This window comes from Corvus kubaryi, unplaced genomic scaffold (assembly GCF_017639235.1).
Source record: "Corvus kubaryi isolate FWS band 111438036 unplaced genomic scaffold, C.kubaryi_AGA036_p1.0 37398, whole genome shotgun sequence".
Classification (NCBI taxonomy): Eukaryota; Metazoa; Chordata; class Aves; order Passeriformes; family Corvidae; genus Corvus; species Corvus kubaryi.
This window is the reverse complement of record NW_024581137.1, coordinates 23,612,913-23,639,609: the sequence shown is the minus strand read 5'-3', so window position 1 is coordinate 23,639,609 and position 26,697 is coordinate 23,612,913. Positions and strand designations below refer to the sequence as shown.

The following is a 26,697-nucleotide window of genomic DNA, read 5'->3' as shown; positions in this document are numbered from 1 at the left end:
TTTTGCATTTCTCCTAATTCTTATCTCACAGCAGATAAACAGTAATGAGTATTTTGAACCAAACCACTACATTATTAAACTTAAGTTCTAAGATAATGTCAGCCCAGTGCTCACCAAGTGTCAAAAAAGAACACCATATGTTAGGAATTTTTGGAAAATAGAGAGCAGAACAAAGAACAAATATCACTATGCAAATGTATGCATGATGCACCTGGGTCTAGAATTGTGCACAGTTCTTATTTCCCTTTCAAAAATGGTGCAGAAAAATAAGGAAAAAATCTAAACAGTCCTCAGTAGGCTAGAGAGCTGAGAGCAGAACACTGTCTCTTCCTATCCAAAAGGTGTCTTTAAAGGAACCCCAGTGCAGTGGGTTCAAAAGAAACAATGAGACATGTCTCTTCATAAAGCACAGTTAACTTGGGCAATTCCCTTCCATGGGATGCAGTGAATTTTAAGTCGTGATGTGGATTCCAGAAGTGATTGGACAAATTCATCGAAACATATGTATTGTTCATGGTATTAAACAACAATGCATCAGTCTCAAAAAGTCCATGACCTTCAAATTGTGTGGGAGGGTTTTAGGGAAGTATCCCCAAATGCTTGCATGGACTCTTCATTAGCTGCTGGGCAGTGCTGGGGATGGGATGGGACCAAGAAGACCTTGGTCTGCCCTGGGACAGTCAGTCCTGCTCTGATGCACTTACATATTTTGCTGCCACAGTCCAGCTCAGCCTCCAGGACAGAAGCTTTCCTTACTGGCTCTGAAATGACCCTCTTGAGTAGTTCTGCAAGAGAGACTGTGAGACTGACAGGTGTTTTGTCTGGATCTCTGCCTCCAGACTGTTTACATATCTAAATTCAAAGTCTGGTTCTAGCTAAGGGATGTACACCAGAACCCATCAATGTGGGAAGACCTGTGCAGTGCGCTGGGGGCCACAGAGGCCTCTGCATAATATAAAAAGTCAAATGTATTCTACCCTAATGAGTGAGCAAGTAGGATAAGTAAGGGCTCATGCTTTATCTACTTTGTCATTAAATGAACATTAATCTTAACATCCATCACAGGGCAAAAAATCAGTTCTAATCCATTATAGAGTGATAAAAATGATAAATTTATGCTGCAGTCTTGCTATTGTCTAAAACCAAATACCTTAAGATGGTATTGTGTTGCATATGTACGAAATTTTCACGGAAAGAATCAACATCAGATCAGAGACATGCAGAAATAAAAACTGCTAAATAGTATCGTTTTCAAGATAAGGGGGGGGAAAAAAAAGCCCTCCCCTGAAAATTGTCATTTTTTTCTATGCAGTGTGAAATAGTCATTGTTACGAAAAGTATACCAGAAATTGGTATTTTGTATAAACACCATAGGAGTTCATCCACAAAGATCATGCTAAGAAGTGGTGCAGCTATTTAGTGTTCTGGTGGATGGAAATCTTTTACTGGAAGTACTGAATGTTTCAAAAAGTTGTCCTTTGACTTGTCCAGAAGGACAACTGAGACCAAAATAAAAGCATTTGCCATGGAGCAGGAAAGGCCCTGAATAAGTCACGGAAGAAATGACTTATTGCCAGCTCCTGCTGATTTTACCCTGAGTCTTAATAGTTGGATCTTTCCCTAAACCAACAGGTTCAGCAAACAACAAGTATCTCAGTTTTGATATAAAAATTAAAAATTACCACCTCTGGATGGGGCACCTCTGCTCTGACCTTTGCACTCCACCATACCTTCAGGGCAAGCTTCTCTTGCCTGGCTGCACTCACTGACAGGGTCAATGGCACAGCAATGATTTTTGCACATGACAGGAAGCCTGTGCTGGACTGGTAGGCTGCCAAGAATTTTGGAGAGGTGACCTGCTGTGCAAACAGATCAAAATGGTGACAGCAAGGGGTGGGAAGGAGTGATGATGGGTCACTTTAAGGTTCTATCCTTTTGGTTGGTCCCTTTGACCCACTTCCTCCCTGACCACAGGTGGCACTGTGACAGCTGTTTTCGCTCTTGGCACAGCTTCTCTCAGTTGTTGCCTCTGTCACTCACCAGGTTTGACCAGTTTCAGGGCTCATGAGCCCAGCATCTTCACAGGATCCTCTGGCTACTGCCATGGCTACTATGGAGAGATATTGAGAAATTAGCATTTTAAGTTACCACGAAGTAGAATCAAAGCAATCCATGTGGAACTGCTAGGACAAAATTCATGGCAAACTTTAACTACTGCACTAAACATCTTGATAAATCTTATTTGTAAAAACATTTCAAGAAGTTTTCAGTGTAACAAATACTTATCCCTACAGTTAGCATGATCTGAGTGTTAAATTGGAAGAGATGGAAATGGAAGATTCAGAAACTGCTTGTCTTCATGACAATATGTAGTTTTCAGTTCACTAACTTAAATGAAATTTTGCTGGTTTATTTGAAATTAATCAGTATCTGCTTCTTGGTAGATAGACTTGGTGACCTGTGTAATGATCTTTAGCTCTGATGCTCTGCAAGGAAGACTTTTTTTTTTGACTGGTGCTGAGAATCAAAATTAAGAACTGTGATGGAGAGAAGATATGTCAAGGTACTTATAAAGGGTCCTCTAGGACACTACAATTTCCCTGATACATGGACAATGAAACAACTGCAACAGCAAAATTAGTGGCCTAATGACCTCACCTCTTGAAGGTCCAGGGTCTGTGTCACAGACTTCTAGAGCAACTATTCAAAACTAATCATGTACACCACTGATATACAGGCACAATGAGCCGGAAGTACATGACCTTCTCAGCAAGTTTCTTTGAAATGCAAACAAGAATCTGACGGATCAGGGAGGCTAAGCCTCTTTAGTTTAATGAAGACCAAGTTATCTTCCATTTCTTCCCATAAAATTGTGGCAACAAGAGCGTACTGCTTGTTTTCAGTGTTACACAGGAGTTCAGAGGTGTTCAACAGTATGAGAAATTTCACAGCTTGAGTATCTGAAACTCATCATAAATTGTTTCACCCTCTCTAGTCTCTACCAAGTATGAAGTACTCCATTAATGTTCACGTGATGCTGTTTTCACCACACTGGACTCCTCTGTACAGACTCAAGGACCTAATCAAACACATGATCAATCAATCTGCTTGTCAGATACAAGTAGCAAACAAAAGTCCTCTTTGTGTCCTACACAATTGCCTTTTGAGAAAAAAAGTGAGCTACTGGTTTGTAAGAGCACGTAATACACAAGTAACTCATGAGGGACCAGAGCCTGTGGCGCTCTGAGGAAATCTTGTGACTGAATTCCTGACGAGGGACATTTCTGATGGGTTACTCAGACTGCCCTGACTGGTGTTCTGGAATTACACAGTATGAAAGAATATTTTTAAAAGATGACTGCAATCACTGGAGTCAAAAGCTTCTTACAAGTTAACAAAAGACAAGAGTGGGCAGCCCTTTGGCTTTAGCATTGCTGAGCTTTCATGAAGGATGAACTCTTGCTGCAGGACTCCTCTCTGCAGAGCAGAAGGGAAAACAACAGAACAGCTCAACGGTTTTTAAATGTCTCTCTCAGATTCTCAAAGGGCAACAAAAAGAAAGAAACGTGACACCCATCCTTGTTTTGCCTCCTTTTTGCAAGGAACAGCAACTACTGTCTTGAGTCCCTCAAGACCCTGAAATGAGACAAGAGTTGAAAGTAATTTATGTGTGCAAATGTGGCCACATCCTTTTCTAACAGTCAGCCACACCACCTTTCTGTTGTATGCTGTAAAAAAACCTCCAGAAAAGTATATATCATGCACACTTTGTTAAAGCTTTGATATACACACTATGTGATCAAGTAATTTTAATGTGCATGTAAATTGCGTTCTACAATTCACACCAGGTAAGAAACTTCAAGCACTGACAGTCCCAACTGATGTAATGAACTAATTAATTTTCCTAAAATTACTTTTGAAAAACCCAATACCTGTATTTCAGATGAGTGCGAAACACAACTAAAAATCAATTAAAAACTTGTTACATGCTATGTTTACTTGGCACCTGCCAAGCAAAATTCAATTGATTAACGCTTTTTACAACCATGCAGGAATTTAACCATATAGAGCACAAATAATTCTCTACACAAGTTTTCTGAGTCAGGAAGGGCCTGACCTTCACTGCATAACAAAATCTGGTCAATGATTTCTGCAAAATCTATCCATTTTTAGAGATGATACACTTGGCAACTCATTTTGATGCATTACATCAGAGCATACATTCCCTGGTCTTGCATTTGAAAATTGATATAATTCCTTTTATTTAGAACACCTGTGGAAAAATCATGAAGGTGTTTATGCACTAGAAATCTGAACAGGGGCTTAGGTAGGGTTTCTGTAAGTTTGCCTTACAGCATCTACTGATAGATTGAAAGTTTTTATTAACCAGCCTGAAGAGCTTCCACTATCATCACCCAGCAGCAGCAACTCAAGACCTCTGGCAATCATTGTGGCTGGTGCAGGAACAGAATAAGTAATGGCCCATTATAACCACTGGTGGAATCTTAAACATCTTTATTTAAATAGTCAAAATAAATATTTGATAAGGCATAGCTAACCAAAGTACCACAACATTCATTTTTTTTAAGCACAGATATCAAAGTAACACGAGTGCCACCTCCTGGTTTAGGCATGGAAACACTCAGGGTTGTGCTTACTGCATTCGAAACTTCCAACTAGGTGTAGTTTTCTTTTTCTCTCCTTTTCTTAAAATAACTACAGTGTTCAACATTCACAGAATGCTGTAAGAACAAAAATAACTAAATGCAAGAATCCAGTAAAACTTGCTTATCTTTAGTGCCTGGAGCAAAATAGCTTATAAACTCTTAACAGGTACTTCCCCCCAAATTTAGCCACATAGATGTCAAAGCCTATTAAAACACAGGAATGACCACAAAAATCTTTAAGTGCAGTGGCTTGTAATTCAAGAAGCAGTCGTGGAATCAGTGTGGAGTAGGTTCTCCCACCTCTTTTCTACATTAAAAAAATGCCTTTATTAATTCAGTGAAATGTGCGCATGTCCTATCCAGGAAGTGACAGAATCTAATAAAGGAAGGCTGAGAAATTTACTACAAATGGCACAAAGAACTGCAGCCCATTTTATATCTACTGCAACAGTCAAACCACAAAGTTTTTGAGAAAATAGGGGTAAAATACAACCCACTTCGAGTTCCAGTCCATTTGCACATTAGTAGCTGTGCAGAGGTAAAAAAATAGTTGACTCCATTTCACACAACACCCATAAAAGTATTATCACTATTATGTCAGAGTCATGTGGCAACAATTACCAAAGTTCTTTCAAAGCAACATTAGAAGCAATTTAAGAAACAAATCTGCCCCAACTCAAGTGTTGCCCCCAATGCAGATACACAGACAACTGCACCTTCCTTGTGCTTACAGGAGTAAAAACAATTTACCAGCACTGGGTAAATGTTGGCTCTGGGTCTCTTGTTTTCTGCCCATACGAAGAACACAAGCACACATCCTGGGAGATGCTGCACTGTGTCAACTCTGTATAGCATTGCGTCCTAAGGACTCCTAAGTCTTGCCTCCCAACATTTCGGCTCTCTATGCCATTTCACACTCGCATATAACCACACAAAGCCTGTTTTTTTCCACAGGCTAAGAAGCCACTGCTAGACTAAATGTTGTAATTTTCCCAACTCCACACTCTTCATCTGTGTATTGACCTGCTGTAAATCAGGATTATAATCAAGTCTTCTCAAGTCTTCTGGAATACACAGAGCAACTTATATTTTTTTTTTTTTGAAGTATAACCCCTTGGAACAAAACCCATTCATGTGTTTGATGTCCCAGAAAACCCTCATTCATGTTAGGAAGACAGACAATTATTGCACTTGTAACCCACAGCAGCAAGCATTTCTAGGAGGAGGACCACATCTCTTTCCGCAGTCACCATCCCCATACTTTCTCATCCCAAAGCAGCACAGTCCACGATGCATTCATCAGCACTTGACCAATTCCTTGTTTGGCAAAGGTTCTGCCACGACTTCATCCCGCATGAACTGCTCCTAAAGACAGCAAGCAGGGATTTAGGCGATTTACATTGGTTTTGGATCTCCTCTACCTCAAAAACACCACGAGATACAGCCAGGCTAGAAAACAGAGTGATTTTAAGTGGTATGAATCTGTTTCCCAAAACTTGAAAGCCGAAATCTGCCCACCAGGTGAGAAAAGTTACCAGGCTGCTGCCTGGGCTGCCGGAGTCAGTCACAAGAGCTCTTCATTCACATCACTGACTTCGTCCCGCCTGTGTCCTACCCCACGCCCACCCAGGCACGCGTGTTTTAAAGCCCAAAAACGGCAGAAGGAGACCAGAATAACAAGAGATCAGGCAGGAAACGTAGTCCCAAATCAGGGATTTTTAAACGCTGCCCCGTGCTTCCCGCATGGGGCGGCAAACCGGGACTCAGAGGAACCAGGCTGGAACCGCGTCCCACTGCTCTCCCCGCGCACCCACCTGGTCGTAAATGACGCGCAGGATCAGGGAGCAGCTGGGGCAGGTGGCCACGTCCTCCCCGTTCTCCAGGTCCTCCTGTAAAAGCCCCGGGAGAGCGGTCAGGGCCCCGCCGCCTGCGCGGCCCACGGGCCGCACCACCCTGTTCTCCCCCTCGCCCTGCCCGGCCGTCCCTCACCCGCGTGATGAGAAATCGGTCCCCGCAGGGGCACGGGTAGCTGTAGGTCCCGGTCTCCTCGTCGTACTCGAAGTCCTCGATCTCCACCTCATCGTGGAACACGGCCATGGCGCCAGGAAGCGGCGGGAGCGGGACGGGCGGACGGGAAGAGGCGGCGCCTGACGGGGCACGCGGGCGGGACTTCCTGTCACGTGATGCGGCGGCGGGTAGGGGCAGTGGGGAGCGGGCCGGGGGATCCCGGGATCCCAGGGTGGGCTCGGATGGGGGGAGGCAGTGGAGGGAAGGGGAGAGGAGAGGAGAGGAGAGGAGAGGAGAGGAGAGGAGAGGAGAGGAGAGGAGAGGAGAGGAGAGGAGAGAGGAGAGGAGGGGAGAGGAGAGTGAGGGGCGGCGGGCTGAGGGTCAGCGCGCTCAAGTGCCTCCGGCTCGCCCCTTCCTTACGGCGGGAGTCCCGCACGCCGGTCGGAAGCCGTGGCCGTGGCCGTGGCCGGGCCGCCCTCTGCGGCCGATGGCGCTGCCGGTTCCAGCCCTGGCCTGCCCGGCGATCCCCAGAGGCTGCGGGGGAACGGCCGGGCACTGCCGCGACCTTGCCCTTGGCTCTCCCCTGCTCCTTGGCCGTGTGTTTCCCCTGCCCTTTGGCCGCCTCAGCGCCGCCCCGTCCCAGCCGGGCACAAGGCTGCCGTCCCCTCTTTCCCTCCTCCCCCCGTCCTCCTCCCAGAGCTCAGCGTGTTCGCCTCGGTCCTGGGAAAAGGGGAAAAACTTTGTTTTCTGTGAATTCTTCTGTAGGAGGGACTGTTTGTCTAGAGGGGTGTCTTACCGAGAGATAGCTTTTGAAAAAAGACTTCTGTGCTGCTTGCTTAAGTACCCTTGCTGCCTCCCTCTGCACTCTTTCGCACTGACCTACGTAGTAATTTGCACTTAAGTGTTGCACGGGTGAACTAAAAGTAATTCTCCCTTCAGATAGTGATGTGGGACTGGGGGAAAGAAGAGACGCAGACATGCATCTCACGCGATACTAAACCAGGGCCAGTGGATCAGAGGGGATGGAGAATGAATGGCTCGTTGGTTTTAAGTGAGGAGAGGAAGGAGTTGTGAAAAGTAGTGCTCGTTTCTCTCTGTGGAGCAAAGGAGGTTTATAAAAGCATGTAAATATCTAAAGGGTGGGTGTCAAGAGGATGGAGCCAGGCTCTTCTTGGGGGTGCCAACCACCAGGACAAGAGGCAGTGGACAGAAGCTGATGTACAGGAAGTTCCACCTAAATATGAGGAAGAACTGTCCTGTGTGAGTGACCGCATACTGGAAAAAAATTGCCCAGAGATTGTGGAGTCTCCCTCACTGATATTTGAGAACTTCATGGACACGATTCTGTGCCATGTGCTCTCAGATGATCCTGCTCGAGCAGGGAGGTTGGACCATATGACGCACTGTGGTCCCTTCCAACCTCTGTGAAGAGGGTATTTGGAGTGGCTATTCCTGTACTGGCTTGGGTAAGATGAGAATAAAGGGAGCACATCCCACCTGACAGGAGCTTGGGAGGCTGAAACACTGCACTTCATGGAAGGCAGGGACTTGCCAAAGAGCTGGGTGAGTGAAAAGCTCACAGAGGTGACAGATGGGGCAGAAGCTGTTCACATTTTGTAAAGGTGTGAGTCACACTTGTATGTGGTAGAGGAGAACCAGGACCCATTAAAAGACATTCTGGAATTTACTGGTTGCAGAGTAAAAATTGCAAATGATTTTTATTATGTTTTTCGTGATTTGAGAGTGATGGTAATATAAACGGAGCAAGTATCTTGAACTACTCTTCAAGAGAGTTATTTCTAATTTAGGATAGAGACTCAGCCTTAAAGTAGTCTGTATCAATAGGATCTTTCAGCTGTGACTATAAAATTAGGCTGGCATTTATTTTGTTTCCAAGATTATGTATTGATATTGAACTTCAGGTTGGTAGTAGATGTCTGTAACCTTGATGTGCTATCTGAAAGATTCCAGATCATAAAGTGATCCTCATGAATTTGAGAAAATGTGATTTTTGAGCACTCTGGGTTTACAGATAATATGCCAAGGTAGAGGAATGTGACTTCTTCATTATATGTGTACTTTGTTGTCCTAAAGTATTTTGAGATTGTTAATACTTTTGTTATCAATAGCTTCTAATAGCTTCTATACACTTGATGTAGAAAGTGCTGAAGTGTTTTGTTTAAACACTTAAGTACACTTTAAGTACTCTGTGATGCTGTGGGAAAAAAATTTGAAGTAATTTTGCTCACTGGTGGTAAAAGAGTTTTAAATAATTCTGTTTTTAAAAGTCGCAAGCTGCTGTGGAATTAAATGCTGAAAAACTATTAAAAATTATGGACAGTTAAAACTTGCAGGAAGTATTTCTTATGCTTGCAAGTGGGCATTTTGAATAGTCACTGTAAGTGTATTCCATTTCCGAGCAGCCTAATTTATGGAAGCTCTGCCTTCATTCATACAAGATTACAAACAGGACAGATTATTAAGTGACCAGCCAATGCAGCTGTTAGTGAAATCCTAGAGAGTATAGGCCTGATTAGTTATAAACAAGTTGAATCGGTGCCATTTCAAGGGATTCAAAATGAAAAACATTCTGAAAATAAATTACACGCCTTAAAAGAATGCGGGAAAAGATATTTAAATGAAAGTAAAATATTAGTGCTTTAAAGAAGCAATGGACTGCATCATGGAAATAAATATAATTTGATAGGGGATGATGCATGATAGAGACTTACGGTAATCCATTTTGGGAAAAATAAAGGCAGATTTACAAGGAATGAGAAATATCTCTTGGCTCTCTATGAACCTGTTCCTACACTTGAAGGGTGGTTCTGACTAACTTTGAATGTTGTGCATGTCAGTTTATCTTTCTCTGTCATAGCTGTTTGAGGGTGTGGTTTTGAAGCTTCACACCGTGTTTCCACTGTAGTGCACATTGAGTGTCTTCCACTTTCTTTACTCTTTAGAGATGTATTATGTAGGGTACGTGGAAGTGTGAGGGTTTAATGTGCTTTTAAATAAACCTGTGAACAAACAGGCTTAATTAAAGATTGTAAAATTCTCCACCCAGAACCCTTTCTTTACCACTAGAAAGGGAATGCATAGTCAGTGTTTGATCTTTCAAACATGAATATTGTTTGAGCATTTAAAATCACAGATATGTTGGCTGGAAGGCACTTCTGAACGTCATCCAGTCAGAATTCCTGCTTGGAGCAGGACAGTTGTTCACATTGGATTAAGCCAGTCCCAGGTGTAGACCTTTGTCATGAGGCTTTCCAGCCCTGCAGTTTCTCAGCTCCCCTTTGAAGGGGAGCTCTACTACTCTAACATAGTATCACCCACAAGTTTGCTGATCATAGAATGGTCTGGAGGGGACCTCAAAAGATCATCCAGTTCCAACCACCATGCTATGAATGGGGTCACCTTCTGTCTCATCATCCAAGTTACTGATAAATTTATGGACCTGTACCAGCCCCAATAACAACCCCAGGGTACTCTTAGTGTTCCTAGCCAAAAAGTGAAGCAACTTGAAGCCATCAAGTCTTCAATTCTGTCTGCCCAGACAGTTTTCAACCGCTCCAACCATCCATCTGGCCTTGGCTTACTAACGTGTGTGTGTCTCGGGGGGTGGTGCCAGGAGCCACAGGACACTCAAGGTGTGTTGTATCCTGTCCCCTGAGCTGCGTGACCAGACCTTTCATTACGGTAGCTATTCAGATTTATCAAATATAATTTGCCCTTGGTAAATCTGAGTCAAATCTTCTTGAATGCTTTCTTAGCTTTCACCCAGCTAAGGGGACAAGCTCTGAGCATTTTTCCAGATACTGAGATGGTGCTGACTGCACATAAGCACTGCTTTTTGCCTCTCTTAAAAATGAGCATGTGTAAGTCTTTTCCCAGTCAATTGGAAACTGTGTGATAAGTGTTTTTCATAGGTAATAGAGAGTTGCCTGACAAGCGTGTCAGCTGTGTCTCTTAGCAACCTTCAGTGTAACCCATCTGGCTCTGTGCATTTGAGTACATCCAGCATCTCAGCAGGTGCTGACCCTGCTCCTACTTATCCCTCTCCTTCCCAACAACCCTGGTACAAGCAGAGGTCTGGGTGTAAGCTTTGCCTGTAAAGACTGAGGCAAAAGGAACGTTGAGTACTTCAGCCTTTTCCATATCATCTCTGACGAGGTCTTCCCCTTTTGAGAGACTGCAATGTGGATGGTTAATGACTCGAGCAATTGCCCATTTGGAAAAGCTACAGGGGCTTCACTGAGGCTGTGTTTGCACCCCACCACCGATGGGCAGGAGGAGAGGTTTGGGTGTGTGGTGGGAAACATCTGCATAAGAACAGCCCAGGTGCACCCACCACCAGAGGATGGCCACAACAAACTGACCTTTGTTTGGCAACAAGCTGGGTTTGAGCCAGATAAGGGAAAAGGCCAGTAAGAAGCAGGTCCTGCTGAGGTGGGATAATGCTTTTTATCATGCCAGTGTCCTCCCTTACACAGCTGGGCCAGGTGTAAATCTCCCTTCCCAGGGAAGGTCTCAGGACACTCGTGTTCACACCTGGGCCTGAAGATGCTCATCCCTTCCTGTGGGGCAGAACTGGCTCAACTGCGCTGGCGTGAGAGGCAGCTGTCATGGCTTAGAGGGTGTCATAACCCATCAAAGACCCCAAAGCGCCCCCAGATTCATTTTTGGGGCCTTCCACCAGACCACTGCACCTGATCCCCGGTGTTGGAACAGACAGTGTAAAACTCCCCCCAGGGCAGGTACCTGGATGTTCCCACCTGAACATATTGAACCCACTGAAATCTATGTTTTGTGGGATTTCCCCACCCCTGATGGATCAAGGCTGCGACTGTCCCTTTGACTAAGTGAAAGTTCAACAATGAAGTCTTGTCACTGGATCCATGGGTGATGATAACTTTGCTATCTACTCTTATCCTTTCTTTCTCTTCCTTACATTTCCTTATGTATTTTCTTAAATGATTCTTTTATACTTCTATATTGTTTCATTTCTATAGACAATAACCAAAACAGCTCTGTACTTCCTTTCCATTGCAACCAAATCGTTCTAAAACAAACCTGCATTATACATTGTCTTGGGGTGACATTATGATGTGTATCCTGTATCGCTGCCTATGCCCAGAAATTAATTTCTGTGTCTTTCTATGCCTCTAAACTGAGCCTGAGAGGGGGAAGGAAAAAACTGAGCAAAACTTTTTCAAAGCAGTTTGCAGCTTGTTCAAGGTCACACAGAGATAGCAGGGTTTTTTCCCCCCCCCAGCTGCGGCAGGGGAGCGAGGATGCACCCGGCTTGCTGCTTTCCAGTCAGCTTTTGGCCAGTTGTTTCAGTTTCTTGTTCTCCAGAGAGAGACTGAGAGTTGGATTTTGCTTTTCCTTCTCTGGAATTCCGGATTTTCTCCCTTTTCTACTAGACTGCTTTCAACCTCAGAGCACATCGGGAGGACTTTCCACCGGGCACAGAGGGCCTGGCCCTGGCCCAAGCCCCAGCTCCGAGGAGACCAAAGGGAGGACTCTAACACTTTCCCAGGTTTTTCCTCCACAGCGAAACATTTTATTATTTAGCCTTATTTTCCTTTTCCCATGTGTTTGGTAAATAAATAGTTTTATCTCCTTCACTTTCCTTCGAGGAAAATTTATTTTTTCCCGAACCCGGGGGGGGAAGGGGTGGTTGTGCCTTCTCTCAGAGGATATATTTCTAAATTTGGCCAAACCAGAACATACATATATATATATAAAACCACTGGTCATTCAGTGTCTTTTCACTCTAATCTGCCTCAAGGAATCTATTAACAAGAACCTCAGTTACCCTCACCTTCAGGAGTGGGCATAACACTCCTTCACGTGATTGATGCACATTTTCACTTGTTTATGATACTTTCATACTTTTAAAATTCCCTCTCATTATCCTGTATGTCTGTTGCTAGTTTTAGCTCCAGCTGAGCTTTGGCTTTTCTGATTTTAGGGAAATAAAGGTGACAACAAGCCATGTCAAATATTAAGTACTTCATTTAACAAATATTTATTTTTTTTTCAGGAACCAGTGATTCTGAAGACTGCCTGGTCATCATGGCTCGTGCTACTATTTATGTGGGTTGCACTGTTCCTCAGTTACTGAGAGGTGCTCAGAGCAGAATTTTTCCCTCTGATTCTGCATTGGGGGTGTTGAGGCGTTCTGCTTTTTGTTACTGCACAGGGAGCAGGTAGATTATCCACTTCCTTTTTTTTTTTTTTTAAGAGAATGCTATGGTGACACTGTCAAAATCAAGCTGACAAATTACTACAGACCTATAAATGCTTAATTTAACTATAAATATAATTATATATTTAATTCTTACTTAGATTTATGTCATCTGTAGTCTGGATTACACTGGTAAATTATTATGTTAATAGAAATTCATATCAGTAAGGGACAGTAGCACAGCTGTCAAAATGACAATTGTCTTTGTTTGCTTTTTCTTGCAGCACAATAAAATCAAAAAGGAAAATGGATCATCTAGAGAGGACAGCAAATAATTTTCGACAGGAGGTTAGTGTTCTGTTCTTTAGGATGCAAGTAATTTTTTTTTTTTTTTTGCTGTGAATATAATTATACTGGATAATAGTATTTGATTCTTAGGGTCCATTTTGCCTTCTGCTGGAGTCTTGTTTACTTCTTTTTCTCCTCATTTTTAATATTTGATACTGGTATAAAGTTAGCATGTTTTGTGCTCAGTGGGTGAAATGTAATGAGTTTTAAAATTTGTCAGTGATATGATGCTATTTACTTTATGTTGGACAAGAAACTTAATAATAGATTCCTAGCCAGGTGTGGATTATAATAAGTAATGAAAGCACATGGATACCCATCATCTCTACACAGACTTCTCCGATTTTTATGGATTTCTACAATTCTGGTTCAGATTTGAGATTAAAAAATGTGGAAAATGTCCTTTTATAACATAGAAGGTTAGGCAAAAAGTGTAGACATTTTGGAGGGAGAGATGATAGACAGCTGTAAAAATGATCTTCATTTGTATCTCTTTTAATTCACAAGTACAAGGAAGATGGAGCATTGTTCTCCATCAAAATCCAGAAATGCTTTTTCTGGATCTCAGTTTTGAGCAGTAAGCATTCTTCTTCATAATGTTCAGAGGGAAACATGCTCTTGTATTTCATACAGATATTTCCTTTCTGTAATAAGCTGAAATAGATGCACACAGATGCAAACACACCAGATGTCAGTGTGTGTATGTGTACATAATGAAGTCTTTCTCTGCTAATTTTTTCCCTACCTATAGTGGAGAATAAGTCATGTTCTTCCCAAAAGGAAGCTGAGTGGAGGGTATATGTAGGTAACCCCCAAAAAAGAAGATTCAGCACTGTGTGACGTGGGCTATAGATGGATGAGACAAATGCAGCCGCATTCAGCCTGTCACCAGAGCTGTGAGCCAGCTTTTGGGAACCACGGAGCTGTGCCTCAGCTGCTCACACCTAATGCCAGCTCTTACCTGGGTATGGATCAGCATTGCTTGTGAACATCCAGCTGCTCTCATGGATCCTGCTTACCTGAGGAAATGGGTGTAGAGAGAGGCATGGACCGATGCATGTTCTCATTCACTTCTGACATGAAAAAAATGATGGCACTTTGGAGTGTTGCAGCCGTGGGGTTTTTTTCTATTTATTGCTTGGCTTGCTTCCTTTCTCTGCTCAACATCAGTATCTGGAACATACGTGGAAAATGGATACTTAAGAGGTGTTGGAAGCTCATGGTTGGCACAGGGAACTGTAAGGCACAAGGAAGAGAAGGAGGCTGTATGAGATAGGTGAAAGAGCAGGGCTCAGTTCTTGCTACTGCACATTCTCTGCATATCAGAGGATTATGCTGTTTCTTTTTTTAATGCTTGATTTATTCTTTGTTGCTTTATTTCTGACCACTTTAAAATCAGTTTATTTTAAATCCTCTGCTTAGTTTCAAATTCCATATAATCAGCAGTTTGCTTCCCTCAGCCAATATTGCCTTATATGGCCATTTCAGTCCAGTAAAATAATCATAAATCTGTGTTGCATTAGTGTGAATGCTACAGAACACTGCCTGTTGAAGAGTGATAATGTGAAGGACCAGGGCAAGGAAAAGTGACTAATGCATTCTTGAAACACAGCTGCAAAATCTGGAGTCCTGTGTCCTCCTTCATCTCACTGCAGCCTTGCTCTAGCCAGCTGGATACTCTTGTGATGGTCCAAAATACTGGCTGAATGTCTTTGATCACCCTGACTCAAATTTAGTTTTTGAAATAACTTTATACCAATTAAGAATTAAATTTCCAGTACTTTTGCAGCTCTCTTAGCTAAGTAACAAATTAAGGAGTGTACTGAAGAGTAAAGAAGGGAATGAAGAAGATCCAAAGTTAATGTCCCTTTCCTGCACTTCTCCCTCAGAACAACCATTGAAGTAATGTATCTGACATTTCTCTTGTTAATTTTGACTGACTGCATTCCTCATTTAATAGTGTCTGCTAAAGTGGAACAGGAATCCATGTTACTTCATTTTAAATTAGCAAATGTCCTGCTGTTTAATGGGACAGGGGACGTGTTCAGATGTTGCTTTATGAATAAATTAATTTCCTGACATATGTTTTAAATTACAGCATAGTTACTTAAAGTTAAAATTTTTTTGATCTGTTTGATCTTAGACAAATGAGAAATGGTAGAGCTGTGGTGGTATTTTGAGTATTTCCTTGTGTGGTAACTGACATCAGCATTTTTAACAATAAAATCTGTGCATTGCTCTGTGTAGAAAATACTTAGGGCATTGCTTTCTTTGTAGAGGAAAAAGGTGAATAATTATAGTCCAAAAATACCTGAAAAGGAAGGGCAGGGAGGGGATGAAAATTTCATGCTGCTCTGATGGGCAACAAAGAGTTTAAGTGGCGTGCTCATCCCCGATGGCTCTGTTTGCAAAATCCGCTTTTCATTTTTCATCTTTTATTTTTTAACCTCTTTAAAAGTGGTATCAGCTATGGCTCTGACATCCTCCCATGTGGCTGCCAAACAAAAACGGCTCTGTTAACCAGACATGAGACCTTGTGTCCTGGTTTCCCTGTGGTCATATGGGAGTGTAGGGGGTAAATGCAGTCACAAAAGGCTCATTGGTTTTCTTTCATTGATGCATTAACATTAATGCATTATCTTTCAGTACTGTATTTAATTACGTAAATAAATCTAGTTACAGATCCAGAATTCTCCCTGGGACTTCAGTTGCAACTGATTTTTTACAAGTGTCCTTTGTCAGTCTTTATATCAGAGGTCGTTTTCCTTTATTGCTGGAGGACGCAGGAGTGTGTGTCTTGTATAGATGTCTGAAGAATCTGAAAGGTGATAACTAGCAATCACATCTCTTTATAGCTATGTTCTCTTCAACTGAAATAAGTTTATATATAATCCTAGAAAAAGTGACAGAAGACATGGTGGACTGCAAGTACAAACATATTTCTCCATTCAGTGACTATTTAAGCGAATCATAGAATCATAGAATGATTTGGGCTTGAAGGGACCTTAAAGATCATCCTGTTCCAACCCCCTGCCATGGGAAGGGACACCCTTCACTAGACCAGGTTGCTTAGGGCCCCATCCAGCCTAGCACTGAACACTTCCAGGGATGTAACCCGTTTTAGTTTCTTCACCTCAGTGAAAAAATACTGGTGCTGTAAGTAATGAAATGCTATGGATAACATGGGAAGTGATGGATGTCTAATGCACAGCTTCTTGAGTGCTTTTGCTGCAAATTGTATCTACGTATCACAATGGCTTCTTTGTCTTTTGTTAGGTAATTATACAAGCAAAACTGTGTGGAATCACCAATGAATCAGAGACAGTCAAAAGACTTCGTTTGGCTATTGCAAATAAGGATTTTACTTTCAAAGCAGGACAATGGTAAGGTCTTCTGGTATATTTGAGGGGGAAATTAATAAAAGTCCACTTATAGATAACAAAGTGCTGAAAGGTCTCTGATCCTTGGGCCTTGGAAAAAGTTGTTAATTTACATAATAAAATGTTTTCTTACTGGATGCTCTGTCAAAGAGCTGATATTTGGCATAATTTTAAAATAATTACTAAATTTAAATAATTTAAAAATAATTTTTAAGTTTTTTATAAAAAATCTATTATTACTGTTGAAAGGGCAGAAGTGGATATTCTTTAAATGTTCAGTTATACTGTTTTGGTGTTTTCCTGTGGTTTATTGTATTACATTGTTTCTTCAAGAGTACTTTGAAGTTCACTGCGCTTTATTCTGCAGGTTGTCTTTGCTGTCTTTATTTACTAGTTATTTTTACAGTGGAGCTGAGACTGCTGATTTGCAAATTACTTAGTTTTGGTTTATTTCTTCCCCTTGAAGTTTCCACTCTGAAAATTAAGCCTGTTAGGTCAGGTTAAGATGTTAATATAAATAGGCAAATTTTAAAAGAAATACCTTGAATTATTAAGCCTTTGAAACAATTAGCTGTTTGTTTAAACAATTTTACAGGGTTTTTTTTCAAAAGGAACTAGTGGGTTTTCATATTTGTCATCCTTCCTTGTTAAAAATACTCTCAGTAACTTTTTTTTTTTCTCTAAGAAATTAATTTAAAACTAGGAGTAGTTGCTTTTGGCAATGGACATTTCAATGTTCTTAAACTTTTTATTGGCTTTGGTCATCTGAAAGTGGTTTTGCTGAAATCAAAGTATAGCTGCTAGGGTATTAACAGCATATGTTACTCATGGAGTGTTAATCTGCTGGCTTTTAAATTTAGAACCAGAACAAAAGATGCTGATTAGCAATAATTTGTTTGTAAAGTAATTTGCTGCAGTTTTTGCACATGTGCAGTGACTCATATTAAATTCTTGCTTGCCAGTACTTGCAAAGTACATTTACCCTCCAAAAATGTTTTTGAAATTATCATGCTGAAAACTGAAAGCTTTAATTATAATTACTCTTCTTCATTTTCTTCTTCCTTGAAAGTGTTCTAATGCTATTGTAAGGTATACACCAACTTCTCTGTACTCGTATCTATAAACTCGGGTTGCATTTTTTTGATGAGCAGTACAAAACAACACATTTTCCTGAGCTGAAAAGGCTAACTTGTTAGGATTTGCCATAGTAAGATGTTACAGCCAAAGATTGTCACTAAAATGTTTACATCTCTTGAAAGTGTTCTAATTACTGAGTTTTTCAGAAGCAAAAGTGAATTTGTTTTGCAAGCACTTTGGCAGATACTGGTCTTTATCTGACTTGAAATAATAATGAAGAGACTTGTTGCTGTTACCCCGTTTGATTTACTAAAATGTGCATTGAGGTATATGCATGCTATAAATACTTTGAAGAAGTAGCTTCATGGTTTTGGTTTTTATGATCTCTTCCTCCAGCAACGGGTAATTATTACACATTTTTTAAAGATATGGTTTAGGTAGGCTTTAAAAGGAGGGAAGTTAAAAACCACCCTGAGATCTCTGGTTTACATCTTTTTGTGCTTTTCCTTGTTGTGGATTTTCTTCATTTTTTTCCCTTCTGCTGTTCTTTTCCCTTAGGCTGTCACAGGTAGCATTTCTTCAGGAGCACTCTCACCTTTCCCAACATGGCTGAGACAAGCCATCAGAGCTAGCTGACTGTAAGATAGTATACTGTGCCTTGAAATCTTTCACAGTTATGTGCTTGGGAAAGAACTACTGGTATGGAAAGAAAATGCAAATACTGCATTAGTATTTGGGAAAGGTAAAAACCATGTTTGATGTAGGTTTTGCAGCAATGTTTGTGTGTTTCCCCACCGGGCATGGATAAGGTTTTGCTTACATGCCAAGGAGAACATTTTGACTTGAATGTAACTTGTGACTTTACAGCATAAATCCTTATTTTTTTTTTCGTTAACTTAAGTAGTAAGATTATTTTCCACCAGAGGGAGGTAAAGAGCTTCAGTAGCATCATGAGATACTCTCTGGCAAGATAAGTGCTGCAATTCAACAGTAAACTTTGGAAAACACCAGCTCCCAGAGCCTGACTATCAGTAAAGCTGGGCTCCATGGGCAGTGGGGCTGCACAAACTGAGGACACTGAAATAAGCCTTCACAACGTTTTTGGTTGTAGACCTGTCTTTTGCAGTCAGATATCTTTAGGCACCATCAAATTTATTTTAAGCATAAAGTTAAAAATTATATCAGTGTTGTATATATCACACTGTGAGCATTCTTCAAGAGAAAGATTTTTTTCTTCAAAGGGTGAATTTTGTGTGGAGTAGGCAGACAAGACTTTTTTTCTTCTAAAAGTGGTGAATTACTCAAAGTGCTTCTCTCTTTCCTCAAGCATTTGTGGTCTCTGTGAAGAATACAGCCTTGCTGTTTAAAGAAGATACCTGTGCAGTGGAAGCCAGTCTGTATTTCTTGTTGCATCCTCATTTAACTAATACTGAGCCAGCCTAACCCAGGCTTGAATTGAATGATGATTTTCTAGTACTTGGCATTGCTTATCAGTGTTTCCTAAGGGGACCAGCACAACGGGTTATAAACATTAGGTTTATTTTAAAATATAGGGGTTTTGTTATGTAGTGTAGAAAGCAGAAGCATTTAAAGATTTATGGAACACAGAGGAGTTCAGGTTATAGATCACAAACCAACTTGTAATTTTTTTCTGATAACTATTTGGAAGCCTCATCAAGGCTTATCAAAGCCTTACTTTTATGAGACTGAATTATGGTTCCTATATAGTAATGGCTTGCCTTCCATACTCTCTATTGGCTGGTATTGCAGAAGCTTAGCCACATGTTACCTTCTAATCTGTACAAACCTATGCATGGTTTACTTTTAAGCTGAAAGAAAAAAAAAAGTAGGAATTTATTCTAGTTCCATTTCCTATAACCTAGGAAGCAAAATCTGCCACCAGAGGGAGCTGCGGTTCTGCTGCCAGTTGTGGACTTTTTACGCAGGAAATTTTTTACACACTGTTGGTTTTACTTCAGATATTTCATCTACCCAGGAAAAGAAAGTGTTTAATCTAAAGTAATTTCCCTAAAATTAGAATCCCAGTCTTCGTATGTTTGAAAATTGAAGAGCCCATCAAAGGGACCAAAAAGAGTGGGATTTAAGCTATTTTATCAGACCATAATTATGGTTTTGTTCTAATATGCAAATAATTTATTTAAAACACTTAGAATTCTAGTCTGTTGTGAGATGTGACATCTAATGCTAAAAGCAGAATGGTTTGAAAACCTTCTAGTTTAGCAGACATGATGAGATGGTTCTAGATGAAAATAATTCTAATGAAATGGCGTTACTCAAGATTAACTCCCTTTTTGGAAAAACTACATTACAGAAATGAAGATGTTGTAAAGGAAGGATAATTGAAACAAAGGGAGCCACATTATTTTGGCTATTGTTGTCCATGTTTGGGGGTTGTTGGCTTCTTTTTTAAACTTTTGTGTCCATCTGTTTTTAGGGTTGATTTCTTTATTCCTGGAGTATCTGTCGTTGGGGGATTCTCAATATGTTCAAGCCCCAGCCTGTTAAAACGGGAAGGAATACTAGAGCTGGCAGTAAAGTACACTGTTCATCCTCCTGCTCACTGGATTCACACTGAGGTAAATGAAATTAACTGAGAGATTTGGCTCTTTTTTGTGCCTTTTTTTTTTTTTTTTTTTTGAGGTAAAGGGGGTGTTGTGTGTTTTTAGACCACTTTGTGCTATTAACTGCAAAACTCATGTTGACTTCTTTAAGCATTTTGGATATAACATAAATCTTAAAACCTTTTGTTCAGTAAGGGGCTGAAATATGGAAGTATGGTTATTGTGATCTTTTGACTCCACTTGTGCTTACAGTGGACTTACAGTGATACTGTAGTTTGTGTATATAAGGGTTCTCACTCCTTTGGAATTAATGAATTTTAAAATGTTGAAAAACCTCTGTTCTAACTTACATCCCTGAGAACAGGCAGTGTTGCACATTACAAAGTTCCATCCGATAACTTTCCATAATTCCTGACTATTTCTCTAAATATAAACTGGGAATCGTCAATAAAGCACAGATAGATATAGATTATAGCCGAGGGAGATATTTAGATCAGTTTTTCTGAAATGATAAAACAACAGAATAATGCAGAATGTCTGTAGTATTCTTTTAAATATGCACTATTTTTGTAATAAAGACGTAACACAAGGCTTGGGGTTTTCGCTATGTTAAAAGTAAAGTCTGACATTTGGCCTCGTGGTGTTTTGCTCATCATTTGCCCCATTCAGTTAGTCAGATGAGTCACATGTTTCATCAATGATCTGTCCTATCAACTTTTGTTCTCTTCACAGTCTCTGGAAACTATTTAAGAATTTTTGATGTTGTGAATCAGTTTGTGGTTGCTAAGTTTTCTGGTGGAATTTATAGGATAAATCTTTAGTTAAAGGGTAAGCTAGGTCAAACCTGATGCCACGGAGAAACTTCCAGGGTATACGTGGACTCTTCTAGCTAAACAAAAGTGCATGCTTTTCTTTAGGAAGCAAGCAGAAAAAATACCAACCTAGAATTCGAAAGTGTTGTATATATGGTGACAATACCAGTGCTTAATTGATTAGAAGTTGCTCCTAAAGGAAGTTGATATCTCAGGGTTAAAAACATTATGGGAATAGTTAGGACTCATTTACTCACTGTACCTGTGTTTTTTAGGGGTACTTATTTCTTAATATTACTGTATATAAAATAGTAAATTTTAGCACCATGTACTTTGTAACTTTAAGAAGATGTAGCCTTTTCTTTAAAAAATATCCATGTAATGTATTGATTGCTTCACTTCTCTGCCTAGGCTAAAGGACAACACTTTCTCATGGTATTTCTTCAGAATTTTACTTTTTTTTCTTGTATACTGACTTGCTGTTATCACTGTCATGGCCAAAACATGGAAATACCTGGGAGACTGCTGGTTAAAAGAGATTCTTCCCAAGTCCCATGTCCAATCTTGAGGAGCTATTGCTGGTTAAGAGGGCAGATGTGAGATTTTCTCCCTAAAAATGCTTATTTCCTCAAAGGGTACCAGATTCTGTGTCCTCCTTAGGCCACATGCATCTGGAACACTTGTAGATTCATGCTTCTCTAGATGGGAGTAAAACATGGTGGGAAAGCCTGGCAGTGTACATGACAAGGGAGAGAGAAATTAGTTTCAGATAATGAACGCTGATTGTCTTACAGTATAATTGAGAGACAGTAGTTTTGCAATAATTAAGAAAAGCAAGAAAGTTGTTGGGTGTTTTTAATGATCATGCTTACTATTTTAGGAACCCATGTGTTCTATGCAGTACCTGCATCCAAGGGCATCCTTCTTGCTCCTGGTGGAATTGATACGTGTTTAGACCTTTGCTGTCTGTGTAGTCTTCATTAATGGAACTCCTTTTGTTTCAATTTACTGTTTCCTGATATGAAAAGAATTATTTGGAAGAAATGTTTTCATTCTCTCAGCTAATTTTTCAGCAGTTCTTTTAGCTTGTTCTTCTCTCCTCCATTCCCACCTTCCTTGGTTTCCCTATCCTCTTCATTTTATCTTTTAAAACCTATATATGGCCTGAAGTGAGTTGTGTTTTCTGCTCTTATTTGTTCTGTCAGCTTGCAGTGATGTGGAAGAACTCACCTGACTTCTCTGTACTGCAGCTTCACCTTTCAGACCAGGATGCAGTGCTGGTTTACCAAGGAGATACTGACCCAAGTGGATTTTTTTGTTGCAGCTTTTGTTTTCAGTGTATCAAAAAACATGATTGGACACATTTCTTTAGGAAATAATTTCTTACATACAAGTGGAGAGTAAGAGAGAAGATTTTTCCCTCATTTTTCTTCTTCTGTGCCTCTGAAGTTGCAAATGCAGAAGTGATTCTGCAAGAAATATTCTTGTGAATACTTACTTCACTTTTGGGTGGTTTTTATTTTTTAGGAAGGGGGATGGAAAAACCTTCTGTGTGCAACTTATTCTGACCTTCTGTGACCTCATAGCAAGGCCTTTTTTGTCATGAAGCTGGTTTTGGGTAGAAGTGTGATTTCACATGATGACCTCAGCTGTTGGAAAACCCTGTGTGAATTGTTCCTCTTTCAGCTCTTACGGGGATAAGAAGGGGGAGTCACCATCCTGCCTTAATATAAGACTGAAACTTTTGAAAGTAGAACTAGATCCCTAGAGACATTGGGTTACTTCAGATAGCTGGAAAATGTGTGTATATTTTAAAGTCCTTCTGTTTTTCCTTTACTGGTCAATTAAATAAAAATCACAGCCCAGCAAACTTGTGACTGGGATGCAAAAAGAGTAAGATTTCAACTTTTGCATTTAATTCTGAAATTAAGTATTTTCTTTTCCATCCTAGTGTACTCTTGACTCAGAAGTGGCTCTGCGAGTGGGAGGTGATTTCTTCTTTGATCCTCAACCTGGTGATTCCCCAGTAAACCTAGTGCTGATAGCAGGGGGTGTTGGAATTAACCCATTGTTTTCTATACTGCTGCATATAGCAGATCTTCATGGATACCAAGAGGGTAAAGGAAATAGACACAAATTGGGAACAGTGAAGCTGTACTACAGTGCAAAAACTACAAGCGAACTCTTATTTAAGGTAAATAAAAGTTTTTTAAAAAAACAGGTCTCAGCTATTCAGCTACTAGTGTGTATCTCAATGTTACCAAATTCCAGAGAGTCCTTCTGTGTGAGACACTGTAAAACAGAGACAAAAGTCACTTCCTGCCTCAGATCCCGTGGATGTTTTGTAAACTGCTTATGCCAGTGTACAAATTAAGGCTGTTACTGGACATACCTGCTCCCACTGATTTTGATAAGTCAATTACACCTAAATTTTACTATATCCCTGCATTTTGCTATGATCCTGTAAGAGCATCATAGTATACTAAAGATTATAGATATATCTTATAATAGATATGTATATACATACACACTAAGAGTATGCATAGTGCTATAATACTGTAACCACACAGTCTCAGTAGAGATTTTATTGAATTTAAAGACTACAAGAGAGTAATTATATCCAAAGGAAATACTTTCTAAAATAACAGGGGAGCTTTATTGATAATGCATTAGTTACTAATGAGTGGTAGTATATGAATGAAGGATTTACAGCTGCTTTTAAAACTGCTTGTGTAGTACTTCATCAACATTTACTCAGCAGTTAAAGATCACTTGTCACACTCAGCTCTTAAGGGTCATTGACAATATTTTAGGGTTAAATTAGCACAGCTTCTGTAAAGAACCATCCAAAATGATTTATGGCTTTTTTAAGTATTGAAAGCTTTTGATTGTAAGGTAAAGGTGAAGAGCTGTCATGATTCCAGAAACTGTGTATAGGATCCATCACTGGTTTTATTTCTGTACTTCAACCATGTTTCCAGATATGGAGATATTTGCTTTCTTTGAAAGGCCATTTGTTTGTTGCCAGAAGCAGAATAATCTGCTCTTCCTTTTGGGCAACTACTGAACTCTCAGTCTGTTCTATGCATGCACAGGTTTTTCCAGTGCCAGTGCTGAAATTCCTGAATTTCATTTAAGCAGTTTTATGACAGCAGAGCTTTTGCACTAAAGCTTCTGGGACAGAAGAGAACAGTGTCATGCATAGTGCTTAAAATATATCCCTCCCTTCATTCTTCACATGTCCCTCAGTTCCAGAACATGTCTGTCAAAATTCTTCACCTCTGTGCAGAGGATTGAGGAAATAGGATCTCTAGGAGCCTTTATGCTGTTGTGACAAACATCTGTACAGAGCTCCAGGAGGACCTGCTGGGTTATTGCTGATGGTTTGAAGGACCTGGTCCCAGAAGGAGCAGCTGTGTATAGGCTGACAAGGGGAAAGGAAGGTGCCAATATGGGGTCTGATCCTCTCTGTGGATGTGCTCTCATGTCACAGGCTGAGGCACTGCTTCTGGAAATCTCCTTAGCGCAAATGATAGAAGCAACAGCATTAAGGGTACAAAAGACAGCAAGTCAACAGTAGAGGTGTGGGTGGAACAGTGTACAGCAGTGTCAGTATGTACTGCTCTTCATGTCTTTTTAGGAACTCAGGAACAGATTTTCTACCAAGTAGAATCTTTCTGGGATTTTTGTTAAGCAACCCAGGGCAGACTCTCAGTGTAGTAACTAGTTAGCAAGCAAACACTTAATAAAATGAGGTAATTTACCTGGAAATTATTTTTTCTTTTATTTCAGAATATTTTAAATAATTTCCAGTGTCTATTCCAGCAGTGAAAATGGTATATAGTGCAGAATCTAAACAGTAGCTAAATCTTAATTTCAGAACTAACTACAGCATCTGGCTAACACATCCTTTTTTTGCTATGATTTGAACTGAAGCTGCTGGGGGTTTGGTAGTAACTTACCCACAGCTGTGATTTAGGGAACTGAAAATGAGTTTATACTTTCTACTCTGGTAAAAATAACATTAGCATTACATGGTAGCTGGTTTTACTTGGAGAACATGAGACAGTAAATTGGTCTAGTAACCTTATCAGATAAACCAGACAAGACTCAAAAAGTTCCTAACTAATGGTAAATACATACTGCAGGGGTTTTTTAAATGGAAAACCCCTATGGAAGTGGAAGGAGGAAATAGTGAGTATTTGTAAGGGGAAGAAATTGGGAAATTACCTAACTGGATCTTAGGTCCAAATCTTACAGATTGTAATCTATGTCAGGAAAGGAGAAAAGCACTAACATAGGTGGCAGGGTATTCACATTCCAAGTGTGGGAATTCTGTGTACATGTGCAGGTCAAGCCTGTGCAATCATACCCATCAGGTTCTCAGTGCTGAAATGCAAAGTCTTGGTTCCCAGTAATAATCACTGGTGTTCTGGGACTGTGTGCATACATCTGCTTTGATTTAATGCCCTGTGGTGTAAGCAAGTGTGTTTAACATTACAGAAGAATATTCTTGGTTTGATGAAGGCGTTTCCTGGGAAGATCACATGTTGTTTCCACGTTACCCAGCAGCGCTCACAGATCTGTGAAGAACTGCAGCCACACGTTACAGGTAAATGTCATGGCATTGTACAGAGATGCTATCTAAAGCCCAAGTTTGATTATATCCTACAGGATGAAGTTGTGCATAATAACCTAGTATTTTTACATTTAAAGATTCAAAATGAGATGTGAGTTAACAATTTCTCTGTACTTCTTTTGCTTTGCAGAAAAGTTTTCTCTTTGCAGTTTTTGTTTTCCTCTGTTAATCCTAAACTTTACACTGATATTTCCCACTGCAGACTTTATTCCAGAAACTATTAAGCAAATGCTGCTTACTTTGCTTAAGGTGGAATTTATGAAGCTGACTGCTTTTAAGAGATACTTCAGTATGTTTCCATTTCTGCTGTATTTGTCTTAGATACACCTATATTTTTTCATGTAAGTGTGGGATTTTACTTGTCTGTAAGCCATGTTCATCCTCAGTGACTAATGCCCTCTGCATTCCAAGTAGAAGCACTGATCTAAATCCCCAGAAAAACAAATGGTTTTGGAAGCCTCAAATCTCAATACTTATTATCCTGAAACAGGCCAGGCATTTTTAAGAAATGAGTGCTTGAAATACCTCTAACCAGACATTATTTTTGAAGTGACTTCATGATTAATATTCCTGTTCTCATTTCCTACTTTTTTTCTTTGTCAGAGGGAAGAATATCTGAAAAGGATCTAGAGAAACATGTATCTAATGATACCTCATGGTACATCTGTGGTCCACCTCCAATGATAGAATCTATATCCAAACTACTTGCCAACATTGGTGTTCCTAGAAACTGTGTTTTCTTTGAGAAATGGTGGTAGTGACACCTCCTGAAGAGAAAATATATATATTTTTTTTTCCAGTGCATTTTGATAAGCTAAAATGTACAGAAGTGGACTATGAATTATTTGGAAGATTTTACTTCATAGATGAAGATGTCCTCAATGATGAAAGTGTTCCTTTAATTTAATTGTAATACACCTGTAATACAGTGGTGCTGCTTTGGGGAAAAAAAAAAAAAGATTTTATATTAAAGACATTAGCTGATCTGG

At 40.2% G+C, this 26,697-nt stretch overlaps 2 protein-coding genes across 6 annotated transcripts in view; one reads left to right on the top strand and one right to left on the bottom strand.

Annotated features, from left to right (window-relative positions):
- DPH3 (diphthamide biosynthesis 3) overlaps positions 1-6,764 on the bottom strand; it is a 19,653-nt gene extending 12,889 nt beyond the window's left edge. The window contains exons 1-3 of one of the 2 annotated variants that reach the window (XM_042043295.1): positions 6,657-6,764; positions 6,482-6,556; positions 4,499-6,032 (exon numbers count right to left, since the gene is read on the bottom strand). In XM_042043295.1, the coding sequence (XP_041899229.1) occupies positions 5,967-6,032; positions 6,482-6,556; positions 6,657-6,764 (249 nt within the window). In that variant the 3' untranslated portion in view covers positions 4,499-5,966. Of the gene's footprint in view, positions 1-4,498; positions 6,033-6,481; positions 6,557-6,656 lie in introns of those variants that run through there. The other variant, XM_042043296.1, reaches the window with a different exon arrangement.
- Positions 6,763-26,697, top strand: OXNAD1 (oxidoreductase NAD binding domain containing 1). 4 transcript variants are annotated; one of them, XM_042043293.1, is made up of 9 exons: positions 6,763-6,862; positions 12,727-12,892; positions 13,155-13,218; positions 16,495-16,601; positions 20,131-20,272; positions 23,021-23,057; positions 23,166-23,263; positions 25,573-25,681; positions 26,312-26,697. In XM_042043293.1, exons 1-9 carry the CDS (start codon positions 6,763-6,765, stop codon positions 26,464-26,466), a joined length of 978 nt encoding a protein of 325 aa, XP_041899227.1. In that variant the 3' UTR covers positions 26,467-26,697. The 4 variants fall into 4 exon arrangements, with proteins under 4 accessions (XP_041899227.1, XP_041899226.1, XP_041899225.1 ...); XM_042043292.1 differs by having other exon boundaries at positions 23,163-23,263; XM_042043291.1 differs by having other exon boundaries at positions 23,021-23,263.